The following is a 15,750-nucleotide window of genomic DNA, read 5'->3' on the forward strand; positions in this document are numbered from 1 at the left end:
CATCTAATGATATGTAGACCATTGGGATTGGGAAGTATACCTGGCTTTCTCTTGTTCAGGGAGAATGGAGTCCAGTTCAAATGTGATCAAGGAGGGTTGGAAAAGATCAGACAAGGTTACTCACATTCATGGGATTGTTCCTCACATCCCACGAAAAAGTATGGTTAGAACTTTTGACTTTGATCTTGACATCAAACTCTGTTTTGATCCCATCATAGCATTTAATTACTTCATAGGATACCAAATTTCCACCTTGGCAACTGTCTTTCCATTGACATTTATCACCTCAATTCCATCTCCTAACTTCTTGGTTCTTTTCACACACTGGGGATTTCCTTTCAAGATGGCTGTGGGAACAGGTGGCAGACTACCTAGCTCCCACATCCCTGAAGTTCATACCAGAATAAGAATGATCCACATATACAATGAGAAATGATAGTAAGTGACTTCTTCCACTCCAAAATGGCACAAAATAAACCAGAAGCTTTTGGTCAACAGAAAAAAAGACTCCTTCAGCAAGTCCAGCACAGGTGGTGGGTAGTGTTCTAGTATGGTCAGTTATGACATGTGTAACCTGCTGTATTCTGTGTCTGGAGGCAGCCAGAGCAGAGAGCTTACCCTAAGAAAGCTTAAGAGTGATCAAAAAACCCTTGTCTAGGGACTTTTGAAGCCAGGGGAGAATAATAGTAAGCAGTGACCAAGTAAAGTCTCTCCCCAGGTCCATGAGATCTAAGGTCTTTGTCCTAAGATTCTAGAGGAGATCCTGAAAATACAATTCCCTGAACCTCAAAGATCCAGGAGAGCTTAACCTCCAGAAGTGGTGTTCAGCACAAGAAACTAAGAGATCCAAGAGGAAACTATCCAGCCAAAAGAGCAAGGGGAAGGCTGCCCTTGATCCCAAAATAAAAACCCAATTTGGGAACTAAAGCTAGAGAGGAGCAAATTAAAGACATCATCAACCAGTATCGAAAATTATTGTAATTGAAGAGACTTTTTTAAAGAGAGAAGTAACTGTAACAACTGCAAATAAAGAATTTTTTTAAAAAATTAATTTTCAAAAGAACTACATATACATGTAGAAGAAATCAAGCAAGAAGGTTTTTTCTTTTTTAAGGAAATAAAAATTGTTGGAAAGAATTGGAAAGAATAAATAGCCTAGAAGAAAAAGTGGCAAACCTTACCCAACAAATGAACACTTTGCAGACCAAAACAACTTTCTAATGAGACCAAGCAAAAGTCAGAAAGAAATAAGAACAAAATCAAAAGTGAGGCAAGAGAGGAATGATGAGACAGTGTGATATATATTGAATAAGAAGGTCCAAAGGAGAGAAGTTGGGAAGTCCATGCTAGAACCACTCCTCCACCTTTGCTGACCCTTTGACAGTCTCGTGAATCCAGGGGATCCCCTTTCAAAATAATGTATTCAATGCATAAATAGAATTGATAGATTATATAAGGTGACCATGACACCTCCCTCCCCTTTATTTAATATTTGATTCTTTAGGAAAATTGTAGGAATTGAGTGAATCACAGTATTTCCATCTGGAATCAATTCTGTAACAATTCTGGAGCTGGCTCAGTACTGTTTTATTCAATTATGGGTCTAATTCAATTTCTGTATCGTGAAAAAACTTTATTCAATTGTGGAAACTGGGGAAAAGCCTTATGGCTGTGTGCTTAAGAAATTGGACCATCTCTATCTGCTGTTGGAGATTCTTAACCAAGGACTTAGGTTATGCTGACCAGAAGCCCAGTCAAATCTAAAAATTGGTGCAAGGAGTTTTCTCACACTTATACATCTTAAGCAGCCCATATGTCTTCTCTGAAAACTGGGCCCGTACTGGTCAATTAGTTGCATCTATGTTCCTTTGATATAGTCACTTGGGAAGAATGGGACGCCTCTTTTTCTGATTTCAAGCAATTGCACCCATTTACTCTCTTCCATCCATCTTGAAAAGTCCCTAATCTGTCCTCAAATTAGAAATCAGAGTAATTAAAACAATCAACAAGGATATATTAGGTAATTAGCTGTATTTGGTTGTTTTTAATGCATAAAAGTCTGTCTCTTCCTATATTTGGAGTTTAGTGCCAAAGCTGAGAAAGGCCTGGTCCTGATTGATTAGGCAATTGGCATGCATTGCTTAATAAATTTATATTCCTGGAAGCTTGATTCTTTGTTTCCTCAATCATTTCATCTTTCACCAGTCACAATGGAAAGGAAAAGATTTAGCTTGTCAACAGATATCAGCTATTGTCATGTGGTATATATACTTTTAGTACCTGAAAAAGAACTTTGATTTAATATGCACAACTTTTAGATAGGATTTGAACAGTTTCTGAGAGAAAATTACTTGTGGTGTAAAAGTAAGAACTTGGATTTCTTTGCCAACAATGTGAAATTATACTGTTCCTACACAGGAAGGTATCATGTTATATAAAGCGCATTTTATATATATATATATATATATATATATATATATATATATATATATATATAGAAATAGCTCATAACTATATGAGAAACATAACTATAAAGGAACAGTTTTCAAGGGCATCAAAGAATTTGAAAGTCCATTTAAATTTGTTTTTAATTTTATTTTCTCAATAACATAAAGAAAAAATTTTAATATTTATTTTTTAAAAATGTGAGTTCCTCCCTCCTCTCTCCTCTACTTGAGAAAGCAAACAATTTGATATCAATTACAAATGTACAGTTATGCAAAATATTTCTTATTAGCATGTTGTAAAAGAAAATAGACAAAAATCTCTAAGAATATTAAAAATAGTAAAAAAAAAAACCATCATTCAGACTGCATCAGTTCTTTCTCTGGAGGGGGAGATAGCTTTTTTCATCATAATTCCTTTGGAACTAGAGGACCTACATTTAAGCTTTCTTAGCAGGCATTTAGTAGAATCTTGTTGAGTTGACTGAACTTCTATCATCCATGAACACGTCTTACCATACCTGTATTGAACTGTTTCTTGGTCTGAATGATGTTATTTATTTGGGATTTACTTCAAAATACATTTAATTCAAGAAACAATTTATCAAGTAACTACTATGTGCAAAACAATACAAAAATGAAATGTTTATCCCAGATTTCAAGAAGCTTATATTTTTTTTGGGGGGGGGGGATTAAGACATTTTTCTTCCTTGTTCTTCTATGATGACATCTTTCTCCTTCATCTGAGAAGACCTTCAAGTCATTTACTATCTGTGGGATATTTCTTAAAGTTATCTCCTTAACTCCCTACCCCCAGCACTGGACCATCCCCTTCTTGGCATAGGGCCACATAATAAATACTTAATGTTGTGTGTAACTTCTGGCTTTGTTGCCCTGTGCCTTGTAGAGTCACAAGCTTTCTCCAAAGTATAGATTAATAGTACCATTAGGGAGCAATGGATTTGAATTCTGAAAACCTAAGCTAGAATCTTGTCTCTCCCACTTTCTGCCTATGTAATCTATAAACCACTTCATTTCTCCTGACCCTCAGTTTTCTAATCCGCAAAATGAAGACTTCGAACTAAGTGGTCTCCAAAATAGTCTCCAAGGAGCCATCCAGCTCTAAATCTAGAATCCTATGACCTCCTACAAGAGGCCTTTCCTGATCTCTACAGTTCTGAGTGCAACTTCCTCTCGACACTTCCTGAATAATTTTATATTTGCTGTGTCTATATATTTTGCTCTGTACACTCCTTGAAGGAAAGGGCAGTTTAATTTAGTTTTTTTTTTTTTAATATTTAACACCTAAAATAATCCCCAGCACACAGTAGGCACTCAATGAAAGTTTATTGGATAAAAGTAAATGTTTTGCCATTAACAAGTTGCTCACAAAAATGTGTTTTTCATGAGTGACTACTACCTCAGGTTCAAAATTCTCCATGGATAAAAATTCCTAATAATGAAATATCAATCAAAATACCATTTATTAAGTGCTTACTTACTTACAAGGCCTTAATAGATACTATTAGAAAAAAAAAAACAAAGGAATTTGTTAGGATAGCATATACAGTAGCCATATATTTCCTGTGTAAACCAGGGAATACCTATTGTATCAGTAAGAAAGATGGACACATATATAGAAGACACTAGTAAAGAGCACACACCCAAGAAATATGTGCAATTAAGGCATATTATCTCTAGGACTTTGGTATCCAGATATCCCTTCTCTTCATATGACATCCCCCAGAGAGGGTATAGCATTTCTACTCAGCTCCTAATTCTTTCTACAGCTTATCTTCTCAGTGCCAGCAGTAATTCTCCTTTAATTGTGGTTGACTCTCTTCTCTGCTGCCAAGGGTTGCATTTTTTGAAGCTGCATGATGACCCACTCTTTGTCTTGCTGCTCTGGGGTAGACACAGTGTCTCCTACTTCTGTAAGTTGATTATCTTCTGTAAGACCATCAGTGCAGAATGGGGAGGGGGAAAAAGTCTCCTTTCCCTGATGCTGCCCTCTGGTAGGGGTGCAATGGAAATGCTGCTTCTGTTTCCTTAAACACCTACACCATTTCCAGGCAAACTTAGTTTTTTAAAAGACACCAGGAATATGGCCAGTCTTCGGCCATTCAATGACAAGCTTCCCTTCCAAGTCCATCAGGAAAACTTCACACTGCACAAAGATCCAACAGAGAATAGACAGAACACTTATCTTTGCATTTGATTTCACATCTAAATGTGTGATCTTTCTGTTACCTGCCTGTTACCTTTTGTGATTATATCAGTTCAGCTGGAGGAGGTGAGGAGATCCAAATAATTCCCTGGTACTATTTCTGGCTTTAATTTTTCCTTGCCTTAACAACAATATTATATGATGATCAATTCTGATGGATGGGGCTCTCTTCAATAATGAGATGATTCAGGCCAGTTTCAATGGTCTTGTGATGATGAGAGCCAGCAAGATAATTGTATAAATATGTATGCATATATTGGATTAAACATATGTTTCTACCATGTTTAACATGGTACACTTGCCATCTAAGAAAGGAGGGAGGGATTGGAGCACAAGGTTTTGCAAGGGCTAATGTTGCAGAATTATTTATGGTTACGTTTTGAAAAATAAAAAGCTTTAATAAATTTTTTTTCTTTGCCTTTTCCCTAGAGTCATATAAAGGGAAATATAGATGTTGAGATAGACGGGACAGAAGAAACTAGTAAAAGCATAAGGAAATATGCATGGAGACAGGTATGCAGAGGCAGGGGGCTGATAATTGCACTGAGAAAATGCAATTTTTAAACAATGAAGAGATACAAATTATACTAGAACATAGGAAGGGTATGAAACTAAACTTGACCTAATTAATACTCCATCTCCTACAGCTATGATATAAGCTATCCCCAGGACTGAATGTTCTCCTCCTTTCTTGACATAGGGTCTGACATATAGTAAATACTTATGATCTTGTTGCCCTCTGCCTTGTAGAGTCCCAAGCTTTCTCCAAAGTGTACATTAACATCATCATGAAGCAGCACTGGATTTGGATCTTAATGTATATTGTCTGTACATATTTTGCTCTGTAATGCTGGTTTCCTACAATAGAATATAAGCTCTTTGAAGGGAGAGACAATTTCATTTAAGTCTTTTTATCACCAGCACTTACTTCTCAGCACATAATAGGCACTCAATGAATGCTTGTTGGATGGAATTAAATATCTTGCCAAACTTAGAATTTTGGCTTTTTTCCCCAAACTTAGTAGCCTCATTAAAACATTTATGGACTATTTGGAATACATTTGGGAACAAATGCACACTAGTGCAAGACCATGTTGATCCTTTGTTTTAAGTAATTGTTCAACCAAAGTATTACTGAATTTGTAAGAAAAATCTCATACCTTTCAGCAAGGCTGAAGTACAAATCTCAGGACAGGAAGGTGTCTTAGTGGTTTGCTGAAGCCAAACTTGAAATTGAATGGGGCTTTCATCATTTTCTTGGGGATAATTGATACGTGATCCTATGGTTTGTTGTAGATTTTAATCTTTTAGACTAAAATGCCATGCTAATTATTATTATTAATTGTTCCATATTTTAGTAGGCAAAGTAAATTCTTGTTTTGCTGTATAACATATAAATTTTTAAGATGATTAAGGCAGCTTTTCCAGGAGGATATTTTAAAATAAAATTTCTAACACACTTCAAAATATAAATAGTATTTCTATGAGGGACCTGAATGTACTTGATTCAAAGGAGACCAAATAAAATGCAAAAAATCCCAAACCCCCAAACCAAATGAAGATCTGACACTCCCAAGCTAAAATGTGGAAGAAAATGAATCATTTGAGATTTCATAACTGACATTAATACAACTTGAACAAGATAAAAACAGAACTGAAAAAGTGAAATTATTCTTAAAGCAGAACCATGGAGGAATATTTTTGTCTTTATCATCAGAGGAAGTTCATGTTTCATAAACTAGAAATTACATAAGTAAGTCATTGTGAGAGAAATTAAAATCATTAGTCCATCAGGCCAAGTCCTAATGAAGGATGTTTTGGTCTTTATTCTGATTTGACTTGTCCAAGAAAAGACTAGGACAGTGGAGCACTTCTTGAATACAAATAATTATTTGGCCTACCTGAGCACTACAGGAAAAATAAACGACTGAAGAATGCCTCTTTTCTAAAATGTAGTATCCATTTGATTGGAAGAACTATAGAGCTTGTTTATCAATACATGTAACTAAGGTGCTGAAAGGGGATAATAAACTTTTCAAAAAAAGAGGAAGGCCGGATTTACCTTTGGGATATTGTCCTGTTGAATAAGCCCAACCTTCTTCCTGAAGCAAAAGACAATGACAAATATTCTTTTTCTTTTCTTTCTCTTTTTTTGTTAGTATACCAATTTGCCCCTTGTTTTTATTTCACACTTGTTTCTGAATATATCACTTTGCCCTCCTGAACCTAGCAAGCCAATATATCCAAGACTGAAAAAAAGAAGGGAGAAAAACCCAAGAGTTTGGCAAAAACCAGCTGACATATCGACAGTATCTGAGAGCATGTGGATATTTCACACCCATACTTCCCAAACACAAAGGGAGAGAGATATTTTTCTCTAGGGTCAAATTTGGTGATTATAATCAATATTTCTTTTCATTTTATTTTCCTTTTTTGCTATCTCCTTTCTATATGGTCTATTCTTCAGTCTCATTTAGTTCCAGTCTTGTAACTGAAAGTTTCACCACTATGATTCCAAGTTCTGATTGATGAGTATTCACCTTATTTACTGTTATTGTTGTTCAGTCACATCCATCATTTTGTGACTCCATTTGAGGTGTTCTTGGCAAAGATACTTGAGTGGTTTGCCATTTCTTCTCTAGTAGATTAAGGCAAACAGAGATTAAGTGACTACCCAGAGTCCCACACCTAGTGAGTGCCTGAAACTGGATTTGAAGCCAGATCCTCCCAATTTCATGCTCAGAACCTATCTCATTGCCTCCACTTTATTACAGGAGATAAAATGAGATACCAGCCATCCTACAAGACCATTTGTGATTTTTCAACCATTTCAGTTATGTTGACTCTCCATGTTTGGGGAGTTTTCTTGGCAAAGACACTGGAGGTGTTTTTTTATTTCCTTCTTCCACTTATTTTACAGATGAGGAAATGAGGCAAACAGGTTAAGTCACATAGCTTGTGTAAGTGTCTGAGGCCAGATTTGAACTCAGGAAAACCTCTATCCATTGAGCCACCCAACTATCTTACAAGACTATACCCGGCAACTTTTACTTTGCAAAAACCCCAAAAGTTGCTTCCAGGAAGATCTCAATCAAGCAATATTTTGGCCATTTTTCAGTGCCTCAGCTATCACAGAAATGCATTGTTAACTTGAAGGCATTTCGGTCTCACCGCTTGAAGCCTTCTCAAGAATTTTGTAACTTAACAAGAGACTGCTTTCCAGCTCCAGACAGAGAAGGCTATATGTTCAATTGTTCTAAACCCTCAGAACACGCTGTTCTATCATTTCAGATTTTTTGTGAACCCATTTGGGGTTTTCTTGGCAAAGATACCGGATTGATTTTCCATCCCCTTCTCCTACTCATTTTACAGATGAGAAACTGGGGCAAACAAGTTAAAAAATTCACCCAGGGGAACAAAACTAGTAAGTGTCTGAAGCTGTATTGAATCCAGGTCTTCATGACTTTAGGCTCAATATTCTATCCATTGTGTCACTTAGTCGCCCAATTAAACACTACCTTGGTACCAAAAAAAAAAAAAAAAAAAAAAAAAAAAAAAAAAAACCTTAGTCCCAGCCCCCTGTCCATCAACCTAGAAATAAAACTTTTGTGTGGTCAACAGTTGTACCCCGAGGCCTTCCATTAGAATCAGTTGGAATGTCCACCCCATCTGGCTTATTCTTCCTGTCAAAAACGCCAGCCCCCTTTCTCTCCACCTTTCTAACCTTCCTGGCATCAAAGGCCCCACTCTGTCTCCCCACAGATATATTTTTTTTACTTTTTGTCCGCTCATTACTCACCCTCGGCAAAGCAAGGAACACACCCAAGAAACTCTCCTACTGCCTCTCAAAACTTCACACACCCCAAAAACACGGTCCCGGATAATTTGTAGGTGGCTTTCCACCACTCTCTCCCAAAAGAACATCAGCAAGGAAACGTTATCAAGGTGAGCGGCTAAGTGATGGCGAGCGCGCTTCCCACTACCCCTCGCACCATTTCCCTTTCTGGCGCTCGCTCTTGGCCACCTATTTCCCTGGCAGTACCTAAGGACAGAGCCGAAAATCAGAACTCTGCGGGAGTGACGGGGGCTTCTCCGGAAGAAGCCGGTCTCACAATCAGGGAGACCGGGAGGCGAGTCTCGCCTCCGACACATTACAGAAGTTGCGCCCTTGGACAGGACGCAACTTCTCCAAACGCACCACAACAGACCCCGCGGAGAGGTGGCGGATTCCAAGGGGAAGCTCACTACCGGGGAGCGCCCTTACCGACTCCTTCCCCTTCTCACACCCCCTCCGCACGGCGGGGAAGTTCGCTTCGCCGGTGTGAGCGCTGTTTGTTTGTTTGTTTGTTTGTTTGTTTTCCTTCACACAAAAGGCGCGGATCAGGGACTGCGCTAGAGATTTCTCGGGCGGGATTATCCCCAGAAGTTGAAAAAAGATCAACTGAGATCCCAAGGGAGTGCGACAAGGCTCCCGACACAAAAGTCGCTTCCCCCCCCCCCCCGCCCCCCGCCCGAGTTCAAAAGAAAACACCTTCGCAGCACCCGCCCCAGCTTGCGCAAGGAAGCCGCCGAAATTAGATGATGAAATCAATCAAAAGGAAGTGGATCACGGCGGATGGTTTTTCCATTGGGGACGAGGCGCGAGCCCCGCAAGGACCAGGGGGCCGCCGGGGGGGGGAGGGGAAGGGGGGGGCGCGAAAGTCCGCACTAGCGAGAGCGCCCGGGCAGCGCGAGGCGTTAGCACAGGCCAAGTCGTTCCCGAGCCGGAGGCGTTTCAGTCGGGACAACGGCTCCGGGCCAGACTGACAGCGCGCAAGGAATGGGAATTTCTCGTTAGGAAACGCGGGGCCGGGGAACGGGGCGCCCAGAGAGCTCCAAGAAGCCCGTTTCTTGGCACCGGCCCAAGCAACGAGCGGCTAGAAGAAACTTTGCGCCACCGGCGGCGGGAGGTGCGGGGCCGGCCGGGCGCCAAGCGGGTCCCGAGGGGCAGCAGCGCGCGCGCGCGCTCTCCGCCGCCGCCCCCAGCCCCAAGCCTTCCGTCGCCTGGGAGCGAGCCTCAGAAGCCCGCAGGGGCAGGGGTCACGCCCTTCGCCCTTCGCCCTTCGCCCTCCCCCCGCAAAAGCTCCGCTGCCCTCTCTCCTGCAGCTGGGCTCGCCTCCCCACAGCCCTCTGCGGCTCCCCGCGCGCGGGCGCTCTCACCTGCTCGGGTCGCTGGAGCCGAGAAAGTTAGCAGCAGCAGCAGCGCCCGCAGCGGCCGCAGCTGGAGCCGCCCGAAGCAGCTGAAGCGGGTCATTGCGGCGTTGGGGCTGGCTCCTCTCTGCCTCCGCTCTGATGTCTCCGGAGCCTCCCTCTGTGGCAACAGTTTTAGGAGTTCCCTTTCAGCCCCTCCCTGGCTCTCCTCTATTAATTAACCCTGGCTCCCTAAGGGGAGGGGTCCTGACGCGGCCCCTAAAAGAGACCACTCCCTAGTTTGGCCGGAGTCAACAAACTATGGTTTTCTGACCTCCTCGACATGGCCCCGACGTAAACAGGACGCCGCCGAGAAGGAAGTTTTTCACTTCGCTCTCGGAGGTGTGCTGAGGCTGTGTTCCAGGGATGATTGGGGGCGGGGGCGGGGGGAGAGAAAGGGAACTGGAGACTGACTGAAGTCAGTCGACAAGCATTCTCACAAATGTGAGCATCACACACGCAGGTTAGGGTGGGTCACTGCCCCGTAGAGATCGACAGAAGGGTAGGAGAGGCATTGAGAATCAATACGGTCACATTCGTTCTTTTTTGTGGCCCCACGATATCTTTCTTAAATCGCCGGGAATCAGTATCTGTCCTGTTCCTATTTTCGTTACACTTCCAGAAAAGAAGCATGATGATGATGGCCAACATTTATATAGCGCGTGTGCCAACTGCGATCAGCGCTTTTTGTCCCACTGATCCTCGTGGGAGCCCTGGGAAGCAGGAGCCGTGGTTACCCTCATTTTATAGATAAGGAAATTGAGGCAAACAGACCCAGGATCGCACAGTCAATAAATGTCTGGGGCCAAGTTCTCCCTTCAGGAGGTTTTCTAGATTCTAGACCTAGCACTCTACTCACGGTTCTGCCTTAGCTACATACACGAACCCTACCCCCCAAAATCGGTTCTGAAATTTACATTCTTTACTGCTGGGTGTCTAACCAAAATCCAACCTTTCTAGTTAGGCTTTTAGCAGAAAACTGTCTGTCTGTCTGTCTGTCCACACACACAAGCGGTCCTATATTGCTTCACATATATTTTATCTCAGTTCTCACAACAGCCCTAAGAGGTAGCTGCTGCTATTTTAGCAAATGAGACAATGAAAAATTTTGCACGAGAAGACTAAGACTGAGAGAGGTTAAATGATTTTAATTGATTATAATAGTCTGAGGCAAGATTTGAACTCGGGTCCAGTACCTCTATTCACTGAACTCTGTGTGTATGGGTGTTGTCATTGATGCTGTTGTAGGTGACAATGCCGTGACATGCAAGTGAATTGTATTTGAATGAGGGAGGGTTGGGCAAGGTCACCTGCCTCACTTTCCCCTCACAGTCATTTGGGTCCGGTGGCCAGATGTGGGTCCGGTGGCCAGATGTGGGTCCGGTGGCCAGATATAGATCAGGACGACTAGAGAGGGCCCTGGATGCAATGGGAGACCTCAGCCTTTTTAAGCTAAGATTTCAACAGGCTCAGTTTAACTGACGCTGCACCCATTCGGTGATTAAGGCTAGGTAGCAATTAAGGCAAAAAATCTTCTCTTTCACCTAGTCAATACATACACACACACACACACACACACACACACACACACACACACACACACACACACACATATATATATATATATATATATATATATATATATTCAATCAGGACACAACTACAACCAAATGGGGCTTGGGGACCTGTAAGGGGTCAATCAATGAGAATCAGAGTAATTTTGGCTTAAAGCCTGGTCTTAAGAAAGATATCCCAAAGATATCTTGGGAGGGTTCAGAGATCCAAAAGGCAGGGAAAAAAGCTGTGGGTAAAGTTATAAGGAAGGAAGAAAAAAGAAAGGAAGAAAGGAAGTTTTCCAACCAACCAGTTCCAGTTTGTGGGCCAGCTATATTCATAGAGGTTGTTACTCCTTCATTCTTGAATTCACTTGCATGTCACTGCATCACTTCACCTCCCTGATATATATGTGTGTGTGTGTGTGTTTATACACATATAAACACACACATAGAACATACATACATACATATATAAATGTGTATCCATATATGTGTATATATTCATACATATATTATACACATATAAACACACACATAGAACATACATACATACATATATAAATGTGTGTCCATATATGTGTATATATTCATACATATATTATACACATATAAACACACACATAGAACATACATACATACATACATAAATGTGTATCCATATATGTGTATATATTCATGCATATATTATACACATATACACACACATAGAACATACATGCATACATATATATGTGTATCCATATATGTGTATATATTCATACACACACACACACACACATATATATATATTTCCCCTTTTGCAGAACTAGGTTCAAATTTTCACTCTTAAAAGATACTGTTTATATGACTGGCCAAATCCGTGACCAATTAGTGCTCTAGTTCAATTGTGAGATTATAAATTAGAAAGTGCAGACTTTTATTGATAGGGAGTTTCCTCCTCTGGAAAATGTCTTTATTAATAAAATCATGGATCCAGTCCCATCCCTCTTCCTCTTCTCACAATGATTGAAGTCCTCATTAGAACATGATTTATAAAAGATCCTGGATTTACAGCAGGATCATAAGGTTGAAAATCATGGCAGCAAATAGTGTTACATTACAGATTAAGTTAAGGGGAACTTGTGGGTGCTTCTTTTCTAGAAAAAGGCCTTAAAGGCCAGATTTTTTATAGGTTTGCCCAATGACACAGTTAATAAACACTTACTATGTGCCAGACCTTGTGATTAAGCATTGATGATACACAGAAAACAAAAAGATAGTTTCTGATTTTCAAGAAACTCAAAGTCTATTGGGAAATAACAAAAACAAGATTTCACCTTAGATCTTCTGACTCCTGAACCAGTACTCTTATTCTGGGCATTTAGGGGTTTGAGCTCTATTCCTAACTGGATTCATGCCCTGGAGGAAGTATTTCTTACTTAACCTCCACCTTCTTTCTTAGGTCCCTTGCAGCTCTATCTCCTTTCTAACTTTGAGGCTCCCTCTCTTCTATTTTGCATTTTCTTGGGATGGGAGGAAAGTGATTTGATCTATTCTTTCATTGAGATTCAAGATATGCAATCTGCTTTTTTAAAAAAGAAAAAGACATCTGAGAAATGACTATAAAATAAATTCCCAATATAGCTCTTAGGAAAAATTTCAGATCAAGTATGTACCTCTATAGTGAAAGTCAGAGATCGTTCTTATACCAAAGTCAAGAGGGGGTGAGGGAAAGGGTGAATGGTGAAAAAAAAAAAAAAAAATCTGGAGTCATTAGAGTATCTACCCCAAGTAATCCCTGCTCTCCCACCAACAGGAAAATAAAATTGTTTTAGCCCTGCTCTCACCTGCCTGAATGCCTTCCCAAATACTGACCATTCTACTTTTTATCCAGTTTCTGTGATCCAGAGGCAGAGAGAGCTTTTGCATTCTGTCAACCAAGAAGTGGTGATGAATGGGGAGTGGGGAAGGTACGGGGTGGGGAATGAAGGTAAAGCCATCCAAAATGGTGTATGTTTAAGAAAACCCTGGCAAGAAATTGAGTCTGGATCTACTCTTAACTGCTAGGGCCAGTCCCATCCTGACTGAGTGGTTTTTGAACACTCAAGACAAACTAATAATAATCAAACTTTTCACCCTGTCAGCAACTTGTTATAGTAGAAAGGAAAACAAATAACATTTCTGACATGTCCTCCCTACCCTCCCATTTGAAACCACCAAATATACAGTTGAAGACATATTTCATCAAACAAGAATTACATTTTATAGTTTATTTGCCTAAAGTATTTGCTACTTTTCCCTTCCCTTTGGGACGTGCTCTCTGCTTGCTACCTCCAAATCACTGCCTTTTCATCGAATTCTTAAATAAGAACACTAAATAGGAAATAAATCATTAACCACCATTTTTAAAATAGCTAACATTTTTGATATCCACAGCTATCTACTCACACGTGACTGCCTTGAGAGCTTTTCCTTTAAATTATAAAATTAACTTCCATAGCACAAGATGAACAGAACAAGTGTAACAATTATGAAATGGTAACCATGAATCTTGAGCTAAAGATATTATTCATAAAGAAGGAAGAAGATATCTAGCCTTTGGAAAACATAATATCACACATTTAAAACTGAAAATGACCTTCGAGACCATTAAGTCCAGGATCTCTTATTTTACAGATCAGGAAAGTTGGACTCAGAGAAGTCCTAAACCAAAGTCACGAAGTTGACTGAGACAGGATATGAACTCAGGTCCTCTGACATTTGGTCCCACACAAACTTGAGCAGGACCCTCTTGCAATAAAATGGGCAGCTCCTGAGTCCCTTATTTTTGTCCTGAGTCTTTGCATTTCACTTTTGGACAGCTAGAAACGATTTCCTTAGAGAGAACTAAAATCTGCCTTTCTTCCACCATATTAATTCTAATTATGATCTTTGAGTTCAAGAACATCAAGTCTAATCTATCTAACGACAGCTATCCTCATGACTCCTTTAATTTTTCCTTATCCAGACTTAATAGCTCCCTGTGCCTTCTCCCAATTCCTTTATGGCATGGTTTCCGGTCATCTAGATATCACTGTTACTGGCCTTTAGACCCAAATGATTATAAATGGGGTAAGCGCTGAACAAAGTTGGAAAGAAAAATAATATGTGGGAGGTGTATGTGGTTACCTGAAGAGTACGTTGATAGATGTCAGAAGATGTGAAAGATGAAGGTACCTTTGATATTCCTGGAATTTCTTTGCTATACCACTCACAATCCCTCAGGCTTCAGTTTTCCCATCTGTAAAATGAGGAGTTTGGACCTTATGATCCCTTCCAGCTCTAAATTTATGATCCTGGTTTCTTTCTTTAAACGTCTATTATCCTTCAAATTATATTAAAGAATAGTTTAATGAGAAGCACTAGGAAAAAAACTTAGAAAACAGTTGTTCAAAATCCTATTTCTTTTACTAACTCTTAGAGATGTTATTCTTTTTCAGTCTATCTTAGAAAACTAAAATGTGAAAACCTTTGACCGTCAAAAAAGACAAAATCAAAATATATTACAGACTCTTAGCATTGATTGGTTTCTTTTTTCAACAGAATGAAAGTAAGAAGCAAAAGCTCCAGATGCCATCGAAACTTATGCTAAATAAAGAAGTGGATGAAAATTATTAGTGGCATTTTATTTTGAGAGAAACAAAACAGAAATCTGAATAACTTTCAGAATATTTCTATGGAGATGATTGGACCCATTTTTTTGATGCTACGTGATGTGTTAACTCATGTAGATATGGAGCATCAGAATGGCCCATTGTACCTTCCGAATTAGGAAATCCAAATCAGGTTAGCCAAATTATACATGACTATCAAATGAATCTTCCTAAATCATTGTTTTTATTTTTTTATCTCATCTGACAAGCAAACAAACAACAACAATGATTCCTTATTACCTGCTCTCTAATCCAGTTTTCAAGGGCCTTCATTCTCTAATTCCATCTATACAAATTTATTTTTCATCACTCGTCAAAATGACTGCTTCATTCACTATCCTCCAATACCCTGACCATTCCTGCAGTTATTTCATTCTCTCCGCCCTCCCCACTCTCTTTACCTATCCAAGTCCTATTCATCCTTCAAGACTCAGCTCAAGTCCCAAACCATTGGATCCGTTGATCTGCGCCTTTTGTGTACTCATAGAATCATGGAACTGAAGAATCTTAGAATGTTAGAGCTAAAAGAGATTGTGAGTTTCTCCCAAGGTTCTGCTCCTTGGGATCCTCCTCTCTGCATCCTCTTCCTTGGTGATTTTATCTGTCCCTATAAATAACTGATA

The 15,750-nt window shown here is 39.9% G+C and overlaps 1 protein-coding gene across 2 annotated transcripts in view; it reads right to left on the bottom strand.

Annotated features, from left to right (window-relative positions):
- PLBD1 (phospholipase B domain containing 1) overlaps nucleotides 1-15,525 on the bottom strand; it is a 77,748-nt gene extending 62,223 nt beyond the window's left edge. The window contains exons 1-2 of one of the 2 annotated variants that reach the window (XM_031938232.1): nucleotides 15,368-15,525; nucleotides 14,604-14,715 (exon numbers count right to left, since the gene is read on the bottom strand). Coding sequence is in view for 1 of the 2 variants with exons in the window: in XM_003771262.4 (XP_003771310.2) it covers nucleotides 9,871-9,964 (94 nt within the window). In the remaining variant the exon portion in view is untranslated. Of the gene's footprint in view, nucleotides 1-9,870; nucleotides 10,231-14,603; nucleotides 14,716-15,367 lie in introns of those variants that run through there. The other variant, XM_003771262.4, reaches the window with a different exon arrangement.
- Nucleotides 15,526-15,750: the final 225 nt, after the last annotated feature.

The sequence above is a fragment of the Sarcophilus harrisii genome, chromosome 5, assembly GCF_902635505.1.
Source record: "Sarcophilus harrisii chromosome 5, mSarHar1.11, whole genome shotgun sequence".
Classification (NCBI taxonomy): Eukaryota; Metazoa; Chordata; class Mammalia; order Dasyuromorphia; family Dasyuridae; genus Sarcophilus; species Sarcophilus harrisii.